General features: G+C 38.3%; 1 protein-coding gene across 3 annotated transcripts in view; it reads right to left on the bottom strand.

Moving 5' to 3' along the window:
• Nucleotides 1-551: 551 nt before the first annotated feature.
• INPP4B (inositol polyphosphate-4-phosphatase type II B) overlaps nucleotides 552-20671 on the bottom strand; it is a 233931-nt gene continuing 213811 nt past the window's right edge. For 2 of the 3 annotated variants that reach the window (XM_088526538.1, XM_088526535.1), the window contains one exon: nucleotides 1640-2098. In XM_088526538.1, coding sequence (XP_088382664.1) covers nucleotides 1924-2098 — 175 coding nt within the window. In that variant the 3' untranslated portion in view covers nucleotides 1640-1923. Of the gene's footprint in view, nucleotides 706-1639; nucleotides 2099-20671 lie in introns of those variants that run through there. The other variant, XM_088526537.1, reaches the window with a different exon arrangement.

Here is a 20671-nt window from a genome sequence, read left to right on the forward strand (position 1 = left end):
TGAAATTACATGCTGCAGTTATTGAAAATATATCATGTAGATACCACGTTTACCTAAAGATGCAAATCACCAAATACATATTCAACCCAGGGATTAAGATTAGCATCTTTCATAAACAGTTCTATGGAGGATTTGATGGTCAGCAATCAAAACCCAGACTTTATGTTTTTTCTTGAAAACATTATTTACAACAGGAAGAGAACCTTTAAATCTCAGGTTTTGCTTCAGAGTCCAAATGCTACCGTCTAAAGTGCTAAGGTAATTCCTGTAGCAGTCCACATTTCCCTTTTTGATCTTCTATCAGACTACTCAAAGTATTTCCAGCTAGCTAACACGTCACACTGAGTTTCAACTTTGTGCATAAAAGCTGAAGATACTCCGAGAACACTCACTCCACTACTTTTTTGTGATGTTTTATTTCACAATGGCTATCTGCACTTATTCTAAAATGATAAAATCTGATAAGGATAATATCTTGACTGTTACACATTGCCAATTAATTACTCATAAACAGCATTTTTTTTAATATTCACTAATTAGCATAGATGTTCCTGATCACATTTTTGTTAAGCTTAGGTGTCAGCTTTTCCATATGTCCCTTCTGGAGGTCTGTAGTACTTTGGGAAAGCCATCAGCTGTATCATGTTGAATGCATACTTTCTGCATTTGACATTCTTCAGAACATTCTCTATGCGGCATCCTTCTCTAGTGAAAGGGGGAAAAAGTACAACTTCATGAAACACAGAATAAATAAATATGTTTTATTTGTTCATTGCAGAGTTTCAGGAACAGTTGAAGTAAAAATAACAAAGATTCAACTCTACATTTTTTGTTTTCCACAAGTGATGATACATCTTACAAAATTAAATCCAAGGCCAGGCCCAATACAGTTATTGCCCTCGGAAATAGATGATACAATTTTTTTCCCATAATATATTTGCCCTTAAGCTTTCAAGTTTAGTAAAAAAAAAAAAAAATAAAAAAAAATTATTCAGACATTTCATTTTGATTCCAGAAATATATTTGCCTTTTAAATCTTCTCATATTTTTCAAATTACTTTACTATATATATGAGAGTATCTGTTGCCCTAAAAATGAGATTTGTAGGAATAAGGCATTTTATTAAGTCTGGCCCTATAGATTTGTGAAGGAAAGTTTCATCTCTGTTTCATTTCCCATATGTTCGGCTTTGCAATGAAAAAAGAGAAATGGCTTTTCAAATAGCCCAATCCAGCTCTCTGCTTTTATAAAGGAAAGATGCTTGTTCACATACAGTACAAAAGTCACAAGTGCCGAAGTGGTGCATCAAGACAAACAGGACTTCATTAAAAAGAATATAAAAGTGCCTTGAAAGCAAAAGCAACTAAAGCAACAATTACAAACAGGTTAATTTAATTACAAAACAAAACTTATTCTATTCCATTTAGTTACTTGACAGAAATGGGTTAGTTGTAGCAAAATAATAACCTATTTGTAGAACAAACAAAAAATCCCATCAGCTAATAATAACAACAGTGAAAATAACACAAAGTAAGTCTCACAAACCACCGCCCTGTAATATTTGGCCGGGGGATAGTTCGCACTGTGCAAATTCATTTTTATTTTATCAGACTACTACTCTGGGGAAAAAAGGGGTTCAAGCATTCAGGATTCCACATCATCTTGTATACAGTGACAGCATTTTAAGTGGGCTTTCTTTGAGCTAATTACAGTGGGAAAGCTTTACCAGGAACAGAAAGAGCAAATCAAATCACTCAATGCATAGTATTAGAGTTCAGAAAAATAATGAAAGCATTGTACATTTCAGACGTTTCTATCTTAAAGGTGAATCGCTGGGGTCTGGAAATGTAGAAATATTACAGCATAATTCCTTTTTCTAAAGTTAGTTTGTTGCTGTTTGTAGAAAAGGAACACAAGTGCAGTTTATTGATATTTGGCTAATAGCAAAGCAAGACTTAAAATAAGCCACACAACCAGCAAGTGTGAGCTGACAAGCAGCAAGGCGACAGGATAGAAGTGACGAGAAGTTGGCTTGTTATCAGTTAGACAGCCTGTTTCGGGATCATCCGATTCATTCAGTGCTCCCTTGGTTTGTCTGCTGTTAAACAGGGGAAGTTAGGAACAAACAGAACAGCATTTAAACAGCAAAGAAAGCCAACACGTAGGTAGTCTGACAACAAAGAGAAAGCAAATACAGCCGTTCTGATATATGGAAGTACTCAGCCTAAGTCCTTTGTATTTAATCTATTTTACAATTTGCATGGGAAGCACAAAGATTAATGCTTTTATAATCCTGCTAAGTACCTCGAAGAAGTATCGTAACTTTACATTAGAAAGCGTAAGTTATGAGATGAGTTATGCTATCACTGAAACAAACACGCACACTGACCAGAAATGAAATAAGAAAGTAAACAAATAGTTAAGGAAACAAAAAAGGATCACAAATATGGCACAATGTGGAACTGGCAAAACAGTGTCTCCATGGTGTTCACGAGTTTTTCAGTCCTGCTTCTCTATCTGTTAAGAAACAGATAGGCAGAAGTAGAAAGAGCACATGCTCTTTTGGAAAGAATTGCAACTCTTTCACAATAATTTAAAATGTTGGCAAATTGACCTAAAAATTATGTCTTTCAAGTTTTATTAGTGCTGGTGACTCAGCTTTGAAGTCAATAGTAATTCTTTCTATTTAAAGGCTCGCACCTACATTACCAAAAGAAAATTGCCTTGCACCTTGCTCAGTCGCCTCAGGAGCTAATCTGCTTACAGAGAAGTTCCACTGCATCATTAAGCTGAGCAGCTGGTGTACCAGAGCAGCCCCAAGAGCTTCAGATGCCTTTCTGCTATAGCCCTAAAAGCTTCCATGCAACTAGGATAACACATACTTCAGCTATACCTTTTCCATCCCTGTATTTATTTGTATTTGCTTAGGATTCCTGTTTATAGAGTTCCTTCAGGCAGGAATTATTTAATTTTATATTTTTATGTTATCCACAAACACTCCGGGATTCAAAGGTGACTTCATGTTCCTGTCTGGATTTAAGAATATCCAGATATACCAGACCAGAACACAGTGCTGTTTCAGATACATGCATCTTGAGTATATAGTCTGTCAAGAAAGGAAATACTGGAAGACCATAAAGAGAGTGCAAGATGGTAAAGCTAACATTGCAGTCCTAGGTAAAATGAGAACAGTACAGCTCTAATACCACCCTGTTGAAGACAGCTGCAGTCACTTCATCTTACAGACTGTCTGCCTTTCTGTCTTGAATGTTCAAAGGCAATATTGAGTCTCTTGAACTAGAATATCAAGAGAGGTGGAATCCTATGAAAATAATTTATCAAAACCATTCCTTGCACAATTTCCCTTTAAAAAAAAGCCTTTCGAATTCAATTCATCAATTGTTTGCTTTGAACATTTAATCTATAAAAAATAAAGATGACCCTCCATGCTATTTTCAATACAGCAACAAGAATGAAAAGTTCTAGTAAGTGTAAGTTGAGTGGCAATTAATCACCACAATTAATTAATGGTTTCAGTGTGCTTGCTGCTCTTGGTCTGCACTTTTCCAATGAACACAGAACTCAAACACATCTTAGTCAAAATCCTCTCAGAAACTATTAAGAAATAGCATCGACTATCTGCCATGCTGATTTTGTCAACATTGTGACTTACACTGAAATACATAACTGTTCTGTATCAGACCACTGGTTAACACCCTTGTCTCCCTGGAAGCTTCTTGCTTTTCTGCTCACAATGTTGTCATTTATGATCAGTTGTGAGGATTCAGTCCTTTTCTATTGATTTCATCATATATTTCCAATACTTTTCAAAATATGCAGCTTGCAATTTTTTTTACAGTTCAGTAAGTTTGCACAGCTATTGCATATGCAATATTATATCTGTTATATTATACATACAGTACAGCTTACATACTTCATTATGAAGAGCTTTTGTGCAGTCTGTAACCTGTTTCACATGCCATTAATTCATTCTAAGCAGGCTGAGCTATACGCATGCATGTTACCCCTACAGGACACAACCCTTCTGCTGCTTCTGTAGTATTGCCATGCATGTTTTGCTCCGTATCTCATTGACTGGTATTTTTTATCATCTATGTTTCTACAAGTCCCATTAGTATCAGTGCAATTTATGTAGATGCGATGATAGGCATACAGATAAAAGCCAATTGTTCTGCTACTTTTTTTTGACTAGTGAAGCCTACAGTATATTTGTTCTTTGATATTACTGAAAAGAATGATCAATGTCTTTTGACATAAAAAGTCCTATCTTCTTCCCAGGAAAACCACTGTCGTCAGCCGATGCACAGGGGCTTCTGTCACACACATTAGTTACATCATTCTACACAAGATTCAATGAGACATCTCCAAAATGGAGCAAGAGGATCCAGCTTCATTACTAACTGCTTAACAAGGTTGAGAGCAATACCCAACAGGACTGCGAAAACACGTATTCTCCTATCTGATTGTATGTATAGACTTTGAGGAACAAAGCATCAATATGGGGAAAATAAGCATTATGAATCTGTTTTCTGTTTTACCTGTTTCTATTCTGTTCCTGTGTAGAAGACTGTAAAAGCTTCTAGAGCCCATCCCAGAAGAAAAAAGTTCCCCGTCACCTGTAGCAAGCAGTTTAATCACTGCATTTGTACATTTCACTTTCTCCTGTCCTCACAGACACTGAGGAACATTGTGTCATGAGCAACGCTGCAGGTTTCCCAGTACATTTGCAATTGACTCTTTTGGCTACCTTCATAATGTTATTTCAAAAAGTTAATACCAACATAGCCCATCACTTAAATTAAAAATAGCACAGTTCTCTCAGATGAAAATGCATATAATTTTGTTCCTTCAATTTTGAGGTATAAGCGACCTTCTGAAAATTTCTGGAAACTGCAGACAATATTCAATAAGCAGTGTATTTACCTTCTATTTCCCTAAACATTTGCTAGGCGGAAGGAATGAACAGACAAACCATAATGCAGGTGCAAATATCTCCCCTTTATAATAATGTGATGTTTTCTCTACTGTTACATTGAAGTCAAGGACAGGGTCTGGTTCACAGTAACTCACAGTTTACCAAAGGTCAAAGATGCAGCTCTACAAACTACACGCAGGGCTCTCTGAACAGATTCAGATGGGTGCATTGCACTGGCAGTATCACTTAATGATGAGCCGAAGTCACTGGCAGATGAGGAAAGTCATTTTACTATTTTACCAGGATTGCACCATCAAATGCCATTTAAAAATCTGTGTTTTACATCCACTGATGTATCTCAGATTATATTCTGCAAAACAGAGAATCAGTAGCAAGAGGTGACAGTTTCACCAGGGCTATCACTACAATGCCATGGGAATGTCAGTTTAGGGGAAAAAAGTAATAATCTGGCACTTCCTGCAACTTCAGACTCTGAGGAGTGGAGATATGTAAATGCATGAATGTCCCCAAGCATGTCTACATGCATGTGGAACTGCTGCACAGTACCCAAGCAGTGTTTTCAACTGAATTTTGGCAGCTGTCTTCATTTACAAATAAGCAGGATATACCCTACTGGGTATACATACTATTGGGGAAAAGAAGGAGGGTTGTTAAGAAGATTCCAAAACATTCAAGACAACCAAAACACAACCATGTCTTTTCAACATATATTTGAAAAAAGTTACTTATCTATAATCTTATCATTATTTTCTCCTGAAGCAACAGCAAACTAGCAGAGTTATTTGAACTTCCCCATGAGCGAACAAGAAAGCTAGTAGAAGGGCACAAATCTTCCTTTACTGACATGTATAGTTATCTCTGACTACAGCATGTTTTTCTCTTTGGTCATGCATACTTGTTTTTTTTGTATGCTGGAAGGATAACAGTTAAAGAAACATTCCAATTAAAAACAATCTTGTAGGCACCTGTTTTCCAGAGGAGAAGGGGGAAAAAATAAAAATTTCAAAATATTTTCAGTGTCTCTGAAACATAACACTGATCACAATGGAAGCAATTCCACCATCTCCTCTTTTATACTACTATATATATGTGTGTGTGTGTATATATATGTTTTCAAACAGGAATACAGCTCTGTAACCAATGAAGTCTAAGATGCATATTCCTGGTGGGTTTGCTTCTCTAGTAATGTTTGTGTATTGGGTCACTGTGATAGCTGAGGAACATTATGTCCTAACCTGGGTGAGTATTCTCTAATCACTCTTGAGAAAAGGCAGTAAGACTCCCATGCTTAATGTATCTGGCTTGAATAACTGGGCCGGAGTCCAGGTGGTTAAACAACAATAGAGTTCAGGAGGTCAAAAACCTAAAGTCCAGCCAAACAGCACACAGGTTGCTCATTAGAAACACTTCATCTCCACAAATGCTCAGTACAATGACAGGCCTTGAGAAATTCTGCTTCCCTTTTAATTTTTAACAAATGCTAATGACCCTCAATTATCATGTAACACATCTCACATTAACCTTACTGTGAAGGATACAGCCCTTTGGGGTCCTGCAAGATGTGTCAGCACTCAGGCCTTTCTGGTACCCATTCACAGTCAATGTATTAAAAAATACACCCACCTAACTCTAACCTAAGCAGGTAGCTGCTCTCTTTGTATGTTGGTTAGTACTGTACTTCTGTGGCTGTCGCACAGCACTTGCAGACTTCCAGAAACTAAACAATTTCCCTTTTTTAACATACATGGACTACACTGGTCAGAACGCAACAAAAACCAAGGCTTTTAAAGTGTTTCAATTATCCGATTATTATTATTTCAATTATGTTGTCAGGAGCAAACTATGTACAGATATGTATGCAGTTATGCAGTCCACCCTTTAGAAAAAAGGAAGAAATAAAAAGATTCAGCCCCTCTCACCATTTTACTCTCAATTAGCCTTCACTAAAAGCTAAACCAGAGCTTTGTAGCATCTCACCAGAGCCCAACTAACAGATGCAAAGGATGTTGGAATCATGCTTGTCTTATTTTATTAAGATTTAAGCCCGAGGTAGTTAAAAATAAATTCCATAATGTGCTATTAATGTGCTGCTACTGACAGCTTAAATGCAATCAATAAAACACCAAAGCTGGAATTAAATAGCTAAAGTAATTTTTTAAAATGATCACTGCCTAGCTACAGGCTGCCCTTGTTATCTCATTAATATACACAGGGCTTAGAGTTAGCTTGTGCACTGTTTTGTACAACTCGGTTAATAATATCATTTACAGTCTCTTACAACATAATTAAAGCAAAAAACTAACAGAACTGTCCTAAATTGTTTTTGTATAGTTTTGTTCTTTGCATGTATGTTTATAGATAGCAGATAGGCGACTCGAAGCTAAAGGTATGCGAGTGCAGACCAGCAATTGTGAACATTTATCAATGCAGACAAACTGTTTTGATGCATGAAAATAGTAAGTGGCATTTTCCCTGGCACTGCACAGTAATGAAAAACCTGCAGAATGCTGTAAAAATATTTTTAAAAATTCTAATCCATCCTAAAATGTAATTAGAGCTAACACAAGTTTCAGAGAAAATAAATTGTTTTCACATTGGCCAATAATGTTGTTCTCTACAATTATATTGAGCTTAAAATAACCAACCAAAGAGGTAACAGACAACCTGAAGACAATGAAAAAATATCTACCAAACATTTGTTTCCCCAAAGAGGTGATATTTTAGAAAGCTGCCAATCCCATTCACACACTCAAATGATTAGCTGCATATTTCTACAATACTTCGTTGCTTACTAATACTAGCTACAAATGTGCTCTTTCAGAAATAAATGCATCAAATCACATAGGTAAAAAAAAAAAAAAGCAGACAATAACATTTATTACACACATATGTATGCATTATCTACACATGTACCTAGAATGGCTAAGTATTTGCAGAATGCAGTGTTTCCCAAAGTTACTTAGGCTAGAATAAGTGTCTCTGGAAGACTTGTCAAATGTTCAAGTTAGCAACTAGTATACATAAAGAACATTTTAAGAGAATGGCACTTTAAGTACACTGATTAATGACTACTATTCTCTCTACACAAACAAGCAAGTTAACAAAATCGGACTTCTACCCCAAGATAGCAAAACATCTACTAGGCACTTCATCACAGATAAGGAAAAAGCCAGAATACTTCAGTAGCTGGGATTAAATTGCAATTTAGTAATGGACTTTTTACTAGTTGTCCTTACTCTTCAGAGTTTCTCTAGCTCTACGAGAAATCCATTCGCTTCTGGTGCTATGGTTTATGTTTAGGACACTGCAGTTTAGTGTGCTGACGACAGCAAAATCTCCCTCACTCCAAACTTTGCCATCTCTTTGCTGTGGGACGCAATCTTGAAGGTCTTTTCCAACCTTTATGATTCTGTGATCTTACCATTATTTTACCATTAGTCATTCAGTAGGATAACTTTAAAAAAGAAGAAGAAAAAAAAAAAAAACCCTCACGCTTCTAAGATCTGCTCCAGATCCTTTGAAGATTGACACTATCTATTCCCCAACCTGAAGCATTAAAGGTCTTTAGGTACCAAATTTATCAGCATCAGCTTCCCAGATATCTGCAGAATGTCCACAGCAGGATTCAGAGCTTCTAAATTAGACAGTTACCACCCTCTAATGTGCATGTGGTGAGCATAAACATTTAACTTAGATATTCAAATGATAAATGCCTAAAGTTCTATGGTGGAAGCAGCTTGATTATGAGTGTTTTCCCTGAGCTTGGGATAAGATTTCTCCAGGGGTTAATCCTGTCCTCCGAATACAGAGGTTTATAATCTCCATCCCATGGCACACTGCTGCCACTGTATCACCTGCTGAAGGCATAACACAGCCAGTCCCCTCAGCTCATCTGTTACTGTCCTTACATGCACAGACTTCCTCCCTCACATGGTGCTTAAGAAAGGGCACAGAAGATATCAGTTCTGTGAGGACTGCTGGAAGCAATCCAGCAGTGATAGCTGTAAACCCTTAGAGGGCTTTCATCTAACCTGTAGTTTCCTCCTCCTTCAATAACACTCGTGCATTCAAAACCAAAACCACCCAAATAATTCTAATAGAAAACCCTGTGAGGTATGTAAAGCACATTCTACATCAAGAAAATAAATTAAGATTTTAATCATAAATTTATACTTCAGACCCTTCCTGTGAAGGGAAGGGTCTGTGAAGGGAAGACCACCTTTGGCAATAACATGGGCTGTACTGACTTCATTTGCTGAGGCAAGAAACCAATAGTAGGAAATAAAACTAAAAGTGGCTGGACTACAAGGCCAGAGCAGGCAAAATCTTTAGCCAAAAAAGGTACAGATACAGTGACATGCACGATGAGAAAGCATCTTTACCCTTTCAAGCATCATTAATTCCCCAGATTTCTTCAGCAGCTCAAAGCTTGAAATAACAGTGCAGTTCACAAGTTGTGTTGCGCTCAATTACATATACATGAGAGATTATTATTTGTATAAGATACTTATATCAAATATAAAATAATATGTTTTAATTGATCCTCTTGGCTTACTACCTGAGAGTTGAGCTACAGCAGTCTACCAGCCTGAACCACACTCACCTCATGTCTTTTCCAGCCCTGTAAATATTGTTGAACAGGGTGTTCAGGATCACCCAACTAAAGACTGTTTCTAAAAAACAGTCTTGATCTTTTTCTATGAAAAGAATTAAAGAAAAGGAGATTTATGAGCAAGCAATTGTCTGGTTTGGGCTCAGTTACAACATGCCACAGAATATTAAGCTTTGCAACATGACTAAACATGTTTTATTACCTCTTTTGGCAGCCCATACATAATGGACTGTATAGCAATTTAAAAAGTTTTATTTTTGCCATAAAAGGTCATTTGACTTTCTCTTTTTTGTAATACGGATTTTATTTAACAAACTTTACATTAGTAAAAAAACTACTAAAGACACCTCTCTATTCAAGGATTACTATTCAGAGGAGGTTCATTGGGTTCTGTTAGTTTTAGCGTCTGCTCTAAGTTGCAGACAGCTTCAAAAGTAGCTATTGAGGTAACACACTGCTTCATTTACAAAGGAAATTGGATGCATAATGCATTTTGCAATGCAGCAATTTTGCAATGCAGTAGACTGGTAGTATTTGCATAAAACAGCCCACCATAATAGCACGTGCCAATCCTATCCAAAAAAAGGTCCTTTGACTTCTGCCACCTCCATGTGGGCTCATTACCCAATCTGGATATTACCCTGGAGCTCAGCAAAGTCCACATTACCAAAGGCCACAGTTGGGAAGGTTCATTACCTCATCTGTGCCTAGAAAAGCCAAATACATGGAAAGAAAACCAATGCATAGACTGCTTGTGGAGAACAGACTGGCTAGAAAGGATTGATCATAGCCTCAGAGACCTGCATTCCCTTCTGCATTTTGCTACAGCTGCTGGGAGGAGGCAACAGAAACCAGCTCTGGGAAAACCTACCTGATGGCAGCTTTTTAACCAGTACTTGTTGGCAGTTACTTCAACTCCCTTTGGAGGAGAGAGTGGCTGTTATCACCACTGTACTGATTGGACTGTGCTACTGGGATAGTAAAACACAGTTGTGAAAGTTTGGCTTGTCAAGTGGATTTTAAATGGTTTGATCACTCTGTTTTATAGGATCAGAGTCTTGGAACTCACTCATTTCTCAAAGTTACCACATTTTGGTAGCCACACAGATCATTTTTTTTTCTTTTGGATGCATATTTTTGTAGGTCTGATTCAGCTTAAAATACAAAATTGAACTCTCAGTGATCTTCCTGTATTCAGTTAAACAACATGCAAAGCAGAAACTTACAGTTTTTAATCTGCTTAAGAGGGGACCACCCAAAATAGCACCACAGCTGGAAAACACCCATACTGTATCTCAGCACATTGTGTAAGAAAATGCAGAAAATAAAAACAAGCTCAAGTTTATTACAGCCTCATTTCAACTTTCATCTGGGAATTAAGATTAAATAGAGACTGAAATTAGTTTTGTTATCCTATTGTGCTGCACAGAGGAAAATTTTCTGTGACAATAGGGAGAATGATTGCCTTGGGGACAGAAAACAATTTGAGATGCCTCTGTCACAAAATAATCTCAAAAAAAGCACCTAAGTAAGATGACTTTCTGGACCACTGTGCTGCACGTATGTTTAGCATCTTCTTACCCATGAAGATCTTCTACTTGAAAGTGAGGAAAACGGTCTGATCTGGAAAGTGCTAATACTCTCAAGAAACACCAAGACCTGTATCCCATTACAATATTTACAAAGTGACTAGATTTTCCAGCACTTCTGCCTCACTAGAATCTTCATCTACAAGTATTTCACCTGAAGATAGTAAAGCTACAGAGAAACACTGACAAACACTGAAGGTCAAATCTTTAATGAAGTTTTAACTGCTAGTCAGAGTATGCAAACTAGTCAAATTACAATTTTTAAAGAACTTTTCTTTGTATTGCTGCATTATACATGCCTTGTTGAAATGATTTTATGTAAACTTTCTGAAAATCCACTTCATTAGGTCACATATTAAAGCAACATGTTTTCACATTATCTTTGAAATATGCATGGGTATGTTATTAGGTGGTCCTATCATATAGACCACCATACTTAGGAAGCCAAAGTTTGTTTGACAGAATATTGCCTCATTAATGCACTAACAAAAAATGATTTCACCTTTCTCTCACCAGAAAAAAATAACCTTCCAAGTTTTAGTCTACCAGAGGTAGAAATTATAGCCAGATAGGCAGTAGCCTTGCTCATGAAAAAATTTTATTTCCATAGAGCAACATAAGCATGAACCCTATCTATGTAAGGGCCTCATGAAGCAATATATTTTTTTCCTTCGTAAATAGCAAAAAAAAAAAAAAAAAAAAAACCCAAAACAAGAAAAAACAAAACAAAAAAACCAAACCAAAACAAAAAAACAAACAACAAAAAAAAACAAGCTGCAATGAATATTCAAGATGCTTCCCTATGCAATGAAACAAGGGAGACTGAACAAGGGAAATGGGGAAAAAAAAAGTCTTACAGAAATATCTCTCTCTAGTAGACAGCACCTCTTGGGCTACTACTTTTGCACAACAAGGGGGGAAAAACAGTACAGCAGCAGTCTTACACGTACTGGCTCACTGTCAGGGATGAATTCCAATAGCATCTTCATGTTGCAAACTGTGTTAGCTTGTGTAACAGAAACATCAAATTATATTTAAAGCAACTGCCTAACAATTTGCCAAGAAAGCCAGTATAGAGAGAGAGAGAGAGAGAGAGAGAGAAAAAGATCTTACAGAGAAAGAGGGCACAGGGAGCAACTGCCTCCCTCAGGCAGCAACACAGGAATAACGCAAGATGAGATTTTTCTGTTGAGGGAGGACTATCTGTCAGCACTGGCGTAGAGCACACACCAGTGTCCAGGAGGTAGAGGCCAGCACCCTTCTCTCCCTGGACTAGCATGAGCCAAAGTAACAAAAAAAGGAGTGGTGAAAACAGTAAGCGATGTATAGAATAGCGACAGTCAGTAAGGGAATGAACCTGAAACCCTTCTGCACATCTCAGGACAGGGACATGACTTTGCAGCTCTGTGAGAGTGAGCCAGCTGACGAGAAAGGGTTTCAGTTTAAAAAGCATAAATTAAAGCTCTGTCCAGTCGTAAGATGCCTTGGCATCTTACCAACTTTCCTCAGGTGAAATGTAAGAAAATAAGTGCATTTTTTTTTATCTCGCTTTTTGTCTGTCAGGTATAAATAGTGTCACAAATGTTTGACACGAAACGGTGTTTCTATATCTACTCAAATATTAGCTCTTGGCCAAGGCATCCTACTTTTACTGTATTTGACTACCAAAGACATTTAGCATATACATAGCTCAGCCTGTTAGGATTTGCCACATGGATGAGAAAGTGGAGAATAGGACACAAGTTAATAAAGTATTAGACCATTTTTTATTTCTTTCAGGAAACAAACTCATTAGAGTATATTCAAGAGAAAAAGGAGATCTCAGAATCTAGCCCAAAACCAGCAGCTGTAGATGAGCCAGGTAAAGAGAACATAGTGTGAGCACATACTGATGGTAACAGCAAAGTTGAAACCATGATTACAGGGCACACGTCAAAGTCATTTAGGAAACTCCTTAATAAATATTTTATATTGTGATGAACGATATTATCAAAACAGACTCTTCAGAATTCAAGAATTCCAGAATCAGTTAACATGGTTAACTGTTCTTTGGAACAAGATGTTATGTTAATTGTTTGTCTTTTCAAATTATGGTGCTATTTTCTTATCATTTCAAAACGAACTAATGTTTTTGACAGGATCCCAGTTAGCCTTTTTTAAGCTTTCCTAAGGCATTCAGTGTAACTATTTTATTTCACAAAACAGACCTAGGAAAATAAACATGCCAGTTGTGGTTCAGCTAAACTGAACTAACACAAACAGATCTAATTGGGTGGATTGCTATTTCCTGGCTGTGCAACTAATAAAGGCTCACAACGACCTGCTGTGGACCCTCCCATCTTCTCTCCCAACACAAGGAAAGTTGCTGGAACTTCATCAGCAAACCTCCTTGTTGCTAGTTGCTTTGCAATCTGCAGATCCTTGACTGTTAAGAGCCATGAATGCGTTATAAAGAGATTTGATTAAAAAAAAAATCAAAACTTTGGAGCATTTTTTGCTCAAAAATATGAAACAAAACACTATTTTGACAAGAATGATACATTTTCATGAAACGTGTGGGTTCTGACAAGAAGTCAGATGAAAGGATCCTTCTTATAAATAAATGCATGTGTGGCCAGACTGCTCCTTAGTCCATTTTTAAGGGATCAAAATAAGTTCCTCCTATCTGACAATGCTGAGTGTTGCCTGAGGAGAAATTGTGCCTGATTTTTTTTTTTTTTTTTTTTTGGCAAGGGTTAGCTCACTGACCTGGTAATAACAGTCAGTCGAGGCCTTTTTAGAAACAAACCTCACTTGTTCGTGCTTGATGTGAGGGAAGAATTACACATCTATGTATCCCCCTGCGATCTTTGGGCATGTGCAGCTAAATCTGGGTGAGGGATAACAATCTCAGATCAGTGTGTTCTCACCAGTTTTAGCAGACAGGCAACCAAGTTGAGGACAGACACTGTAAAAGGAGAAGCCTGCAGGCTGAGCTTTAAGTTTGTATACCAAAAACCCTATAGGACGAATGAGCAGGGCAGGAACAGAAAGTGCCTCCTCTATTCTAACTCAGAGGCAGGCTCCTATACTCAAAATATTTCATTCCACAACAGACACTACAGGGAGCAGCAGTTTCCTTTTCAGTTTCTCGTTTCCCTAGGCTGTGAGACTCCAAGTCTGACATTTAAAAAACCACTGCTAAAACTCACCATGAATACACTAGGCAGTGCTGCTGTTAAGGGAGTTCTCAAAAACATCACATCTGCAAAAGAGAGGAACAGAGGAGCACCAGGTGGGAAGAGGAAGCAGAGCTACAGGCTAAAGGAAAAAATATATGCAGCAAGCTTGGAGATGGAAAAAAGTGGAACAAAGATTCTAGATGAGAACGCTAGGATGATTGTTAGGATGACTGCGCAAGGACTCTTCCTGAAGAAGAAACCAAGTTGGATGAAGGGACTAAAGGAGCCTAAAAACAAGAGCAAAACTGGACCTAAACATCTCCATAGGAGCTTTGTTGACCACATAAACCAACTAGAGCTATAGCCTGAGACTGCCTCATCTTCTCAAGAAATACAGAATTACTTCTGACAAAACAACCTTTCCAGAATGATGACTGGTCTTTACTCTTTCCTGTATTCCCTGTGCTATATACTTCTCCACAGCTTATATATGGCTGGGACTGCAGGGACAAAGTTACTAGCTATCCTTGCCCATATTACATTAGTCTGAGAATATTAGAGTTTTGGAGGCAGGTAAATTATTGCAGAGATTGAAATCATGACCATTTCAACCAGATACTGTGTACTATTACTATCCCCTTCTCATTCTGGGCTCCTTTCTTGTCTGAATTTTATGTGTGGCAGTGCTGCCTTCCACAAGAGCTTTAGCTGTACATGGCCAAAGCCAGGGTAATTGAGTTGTGGCTCACAAAGCTTTAACAGATAATAAATATTAATGGCGGACTTTTCCTACACACTTTCTCAGAGAAATCTTAATAGGAGTGAGGTATAATAGAAAGAACCTAGTATCACTCATTCTGGCAAGTTAAATGCATCTAATTGTGCATTGCAAGTAAGACTGAGTCGTTTGAGGAAGTTCTGAATAAGCAATGATACAGAGTTAAAGTACAGTATATAAAAAAGGCAACTGATGAAGTTAATTAGCTTCAGACAATTAGGAGAATCTTGAAAATGAACATGAAAGTATTTCAAGCTAACATGACTGGTGATGTGTTGGATTTGCTAATCACAGCAGGTCAAGTTCAGAAAAACTATTGTCTAATTTTTTTAAATGAAAACAGCAATAGAAACATCTCATATAAAAGGTTTTTTTTTTTTTTTTTTTTTTTTTTTTAAGAAGTGCAAATAGTGTCAGTGCTTTCCTTTTCCTTCTTTAATTATTCAAGGTGTAGTATTTAAATTCACTGTTGTACTGACAAATGATGCACCTTATAAGATCCAGACACAAACAGTAATAAATAAGAGAACAAATTTATTGGGTAAGTTGTTGGGATTTTTTGTTTGTTTTCATACTCAAACTGAATGATCAGTGTTCACCTGGTATTTAATTATCTATACTCAAACTGAATGATCAGTGTTCACCTGGTATTTAATTATCTATCTTTTTCACAGTCTAAACTGAATAATTAAAACATTTGGGAAGAAGGAAGGCACAGTTCAATTCTGCACACCCTCATTTCAGTCACAAAGGACAGTTTCACAATCTAGCAGCAAGAACAGATAACAAATGGGCGAGGTAACACATCATTTACCATGTCAATACATCAATGGGAGAGAGGAAAAAATAAAAATCACAGCAGAAGAAACAGGCATGAGATTATAGAGTGTTTTTTCTTTTTCCTCCTGCTTGCCACAAACTATCCATGCTGGCCTTTTCAAAGGAAAACGAACATTTTTCTCTCTAACACACTGTGAATCTTTTACAGCTCAGTAGTTAAAAATCTAACTTTAGTTTCCCAGTCTTCCTGAAGTACAACCCCCTATTTCCTCCACAGTCAACAAAAGGAGCAGGAGCATTTCAAGAGCTCTGCTGTCAGAATTCAAAGATGAAATGCACTGTGCATGGTACTACCTTCCTTTCACGACAGAATGTTAACATTTGTTTTAGAAATACCAGTGGACTACATGCTGAATATTCAAGTGCTTCAGGGAAGTGGCCTTCATCACATCTTCATGTATTCCTTGTAAAGAGGAGCAAAGGTTTATGCTGCCCCACTCCCCCTCCTTTTTTTTTTTTTTTGCATGTATCCCTCGCAGTGACTAACCCAAGAATACTGCTGGAGGCAACATGTGAAGGGCTGGGCAATGCTTTCCATTAAGATTCTATGATCATTCATTTTGAGTGATTAAAGCAAACTTATAATGTCATTTAAATCAAAATTAATGTATAACCGCCATCCCAAAACAAAACAAACCAGCAATTCCTGGCATCTTACTAGCACCTTCCAGTTGAAGAGCAGAATTTTATATTATTCACCAAGCTAATAAATGTATGAGAGAGACAACGATTGCCAAAGCCTGCTCCTGCAAGCATCTCAAAGCAACCCTTCCTAACAGAGACTTGTGAAAACTCAGCACTTGGCTGGAGTCAATCTAAGCTAAACACGCGGCCGGTCCGGAGGGCAGGCAGGACTTCTCCTTGCCGTTGCTGCCCTGGGCAGATGACGGCAGCTCCAGAGCCGAGCAGAGACGAGGCCGGGAGGCCGTCTCCGTTCTCCCTCGGTGCCGTCACCGAAGCCCAGGGCCCGGCAGGAGGGGAGAGGGGCCAAGGCAGCGGCACGCGGCGGGCAGCGGCGAGCAGCAGCCCCTGGGGAAGACGGGGAAGCCCTATGAGCAGGTTCCCAAACTCAGCCTGGGGACTGGGAAGAAAGCCTGAAGAGAGGTCTGCAAAGAAGTTAAATGGAAGAAATGAAACTTCTGTAACAGAGAACAGTTTCCTGCAAACACTTTCTGCAAACTCTGATCCTCATCTCTGAAACACGGACAAAATGTAGAACATTATATTATAAAATGACTGCCCATTTCATTTTCTTGACCTGCCCATGTGGAACTCTGAACCCCACATATGGGTATGAATCCTGAGCCTGTTATGGTACAAGAGTTTGGGTTTGAGGTTTTTGGAAGTCTTTCAAGAACAGAAAATTGCTTTAAAACCACATTATAAGGATGAACTTTGTGAAATTCAGCACTTAGATTAGGAAACAGTAGAATTAGCACAGTCCATTTGAGCTACCACTTCGTAATGGTTGTCTGCAGCTCTCCTCCTTCCAGAAGGCTGCTCAAAAATACATCTTTTTTCCAAAAGACGACCAACAAGGAGTTGAACGCACTGATTCTTATTATACTTCATTATCATCTCTCCCTTAATTTTCTCTTCTTGTCAGAAGCAGTGTGTACCTGCTATTAAACAGCAGCATGGTTTAGGAAAACAAAATTAATGGTTGTCTGATTACACCAAATTGGACCTTACTGTTACTTCCTATAAAGCTCCTTTCAATAGATTAGGCAACATAGACCTATTTGCCTGAAGTTTGTGCCTCAAAGTTGTTACGTTTCTTTATAAACATAAAAGTGGGGAAGTACATCTCTTTCAAGCAGCGTTTACCCTGAGCTGAGGGCTCTGTGAACCAAAGACAGGGCATGTGTGGTGTGAGGAGCACACGTGTATGACTCCTGCTGACTTGCCATGCACGCAGGCTTGCAGGGGCAGGGTGAGACCTGGCAGGGGACACACAAGAAAAAACAGATTTGCACATGGAATTCTGCCCCAGCTCCTGCTTCCTTGTCCATGCAGTGATTGTGACGGCAGTTTGTTTGATACAGGACCCTTCATCAACCCACGTCCAGGGTCTCCCTACACCAGGATCTACAGATTCTGTCTGGATCACTTGGAAGGCCACAATTAAAAAGAACTTTTACAGCTGCCCTTCCTTCCATATGCAAATTTATTCTTGAATGAGTTTATTGTGCTGGCAATCCTTAAGAAGCTACACCCTTCAAACAGCTCTTGAAAAACAAGCAACTTCATAAGCAAGCCATCAAAAGCCTGCACCACCTTGTTGCGCACAATTCGCTTGGCACGTGCGCTTCAGTCAGCTTTTTGAAATATCCTTGAGCAGTGTTTCAAGTGAAAAGACCGTGTCTGGCACTGAATCAGATTTTCTACTCACTGCCTTGAAACACACTTGACAGGTACTGTGTCCTGCTAAGAGTCACCACGGGGCTGAAAGCCCAAGAGGCTTCACTGTATTCAGTGAATTTCCTTTATTTGTTCTTTAAGGATGCATCAGAAACACACTCAGAATACAAGTGATTCTCAGGTTACTCTATAAGGCCTCCAGAATGGGCCATACCATTGAAAAGCAGTCAACGAAAAATGGCCCAACCCTCCTTAAGCAGGGGCCAAGTCTAAAGAAGCTGCATAGAATCATGTGAGAGAGATACTGCAGTGAATTCAGATAAACCACTTGTCTCTGCTGTCTCTCAGTATATGGCAATACTGAATGACAAGAAATATTCGCCCATTGGCAAATGAGGGGGACAAGAAGTTTGAATCATTTGAACCTGGCAGCAACATTAGAAATACAAATTTTAGCATGATGTGAATTGTAAGCACGTGACAGAAGGAACAAAAATTGACTCTTCCTTCTGCTTGATCCAAGTCACTAGTCAAGATCAATGGAAGTCGGACATGAAATATGTAGAATATTTATGGAATTAATGCTGCAGGTTGTACATGCACATACAACTCGGTTAAGGGTACATAATGCCTAGAATTAGACCCAAGGGACAAGACTGTTTTACATATCTGTAAACAATAAAGCTTGAATTCCTGTTATCATTTACCATATTTTTCATAAGTGAGAAAGGCAAAAGGATTTTTTGCAAAGCACACTTTCCATTGCTGCTGTTTTCAGTATGAAGGGTGGAGACTTCTAAAGACACAATAACCATCACGGTGCAATCACTACCAAGGACTAACTCTGTGAACTAATCCATTAAATAAAAGCTACGGGGAGCATTTCCCAAAACAACACCCTGCAATGCATACACGCAATGCAAACAAAAACTGAAACATGTGAAATTGCCTCTGGCATGCTCAAGATGTAAAGGCATCTGGGGACACGGGCAAAGTCAGAAAGCAGCAGTACAGTCAGCAGCAGAAGTCCAGCGTCAACACGAAGCCTCCCCTGGTGGCAAGAAAACCCAGGCCTGTTAGCACAAGCCTCCCTTGCACAGCAGCTGCCGCCGTGTCAGCACTGGCAGGGGAAAAGGAAGAAGCTGTAAGGCTACATGGGCACCTTTTAATTTGCACTTCTGAAAATCATGGCATTTCCAATAAAAGCTGCTTTTGAATCTCCATTTATTTTTACAACTCATTTTGTTTCACAGCACTTTCCATCTCCTATTGCTAACTCTTGAAAGAAGCCTTTTCGAGACCAATTTCACCTGTTAGAATTCTGTATGTTAAAATGGAATTTCTTGTCTATTCTTTCTTTTGAAAGACTTCAAAGTGATTTGTAGCAATCATCATAAATGGATTCCATTGACAGAGTTTAACAAAGCAATCTAGAGAAGATTCATTGGCAAATGTTCCAGCTGTAAACTGAAAGGTGATCAGAGTTTTTCCTCTGTCTGCTCTTGAAAAGTATTTTTTAGAAGCAAAAACTATTCCAAAAGCTTCTAGTAGTAGTGAAAAGCTTAGAAATGCACAGCCTAACTTTCTAAATAACACTCTTCAACAGCAAACAAACACGAAGAAAGAGTAAAGGGGCAAGCACCAAGATGAATAACAACCAACTCCATTGCCCTTCTCCAGACAAACCTCACAAACATAGTTGCCTAACCTTTCTCAAATGGAAGAGATTTACTTAAAACATCACTATATCACTTCATGTGAAAAATGAGGCGTTTTTTTCTCCTTATTTCCCTGGTGTTACTTCCCTTCTCAGTTTGCTCTCCCAAATTACTTTCCCCTGCAGTTCACCTTCTTCATCTGCTCCCAACAAGAGATCCTGGTTAGAGAGTCCCTGCTGTGTTCATCAGCAAGGTCAATGTTGACCAAGCCTGACAAACCTCTTAAACCTTCTTCTACAAGTTCAAGTTGATTAAACTGGCTAACTGATTATCAGTATCAGTACCAGTATCAGTACTGATAATCAGTACTGATTATCAGTATCAGTAAAGCACTACATATCCCCATTTGATATATTGATTCTTAAAGTTTGAGATTTTAATGCATCAGAGCATGAGAAGTTTGCTGCCATCGAAGCCTCCAGAGTTGTTGTGCCAACTGCAACACAGGCACTAACATCAGCAAAAGATTTATTACCCTGATGATGCAGCTTGGATGTTAGAGCAACTACGTGCAGGGTCCTTGCTTTAAATCCCAGGAACACTCAAAACACTCAAATCAAAATAATTTGCTTTCACTCAACACTGCAGCTACTTCAGTTAAAATCTACTTCAAATATATCTACAGGATAAATGTCTCTATTCTCAACTAGAGCAA

Source organism: Tinamus guttatus, unplaced genomic scaffold (assembly GCF_059628265.1).
Source record: "Tinamus guttatus ecotype Peru unplaced genomic scaffold, ASM5962826v1 Tinamus_guttatus_pri_ptg000247l, whole genome shotgun sequence".
NCBI classification, from domain to species: domain Eukaryota; kingdom Metazoa; phylum Chordata; class Aves; order Tinamiformes; family Tinamidae; genus Tinamus; species Tinamus guttatus.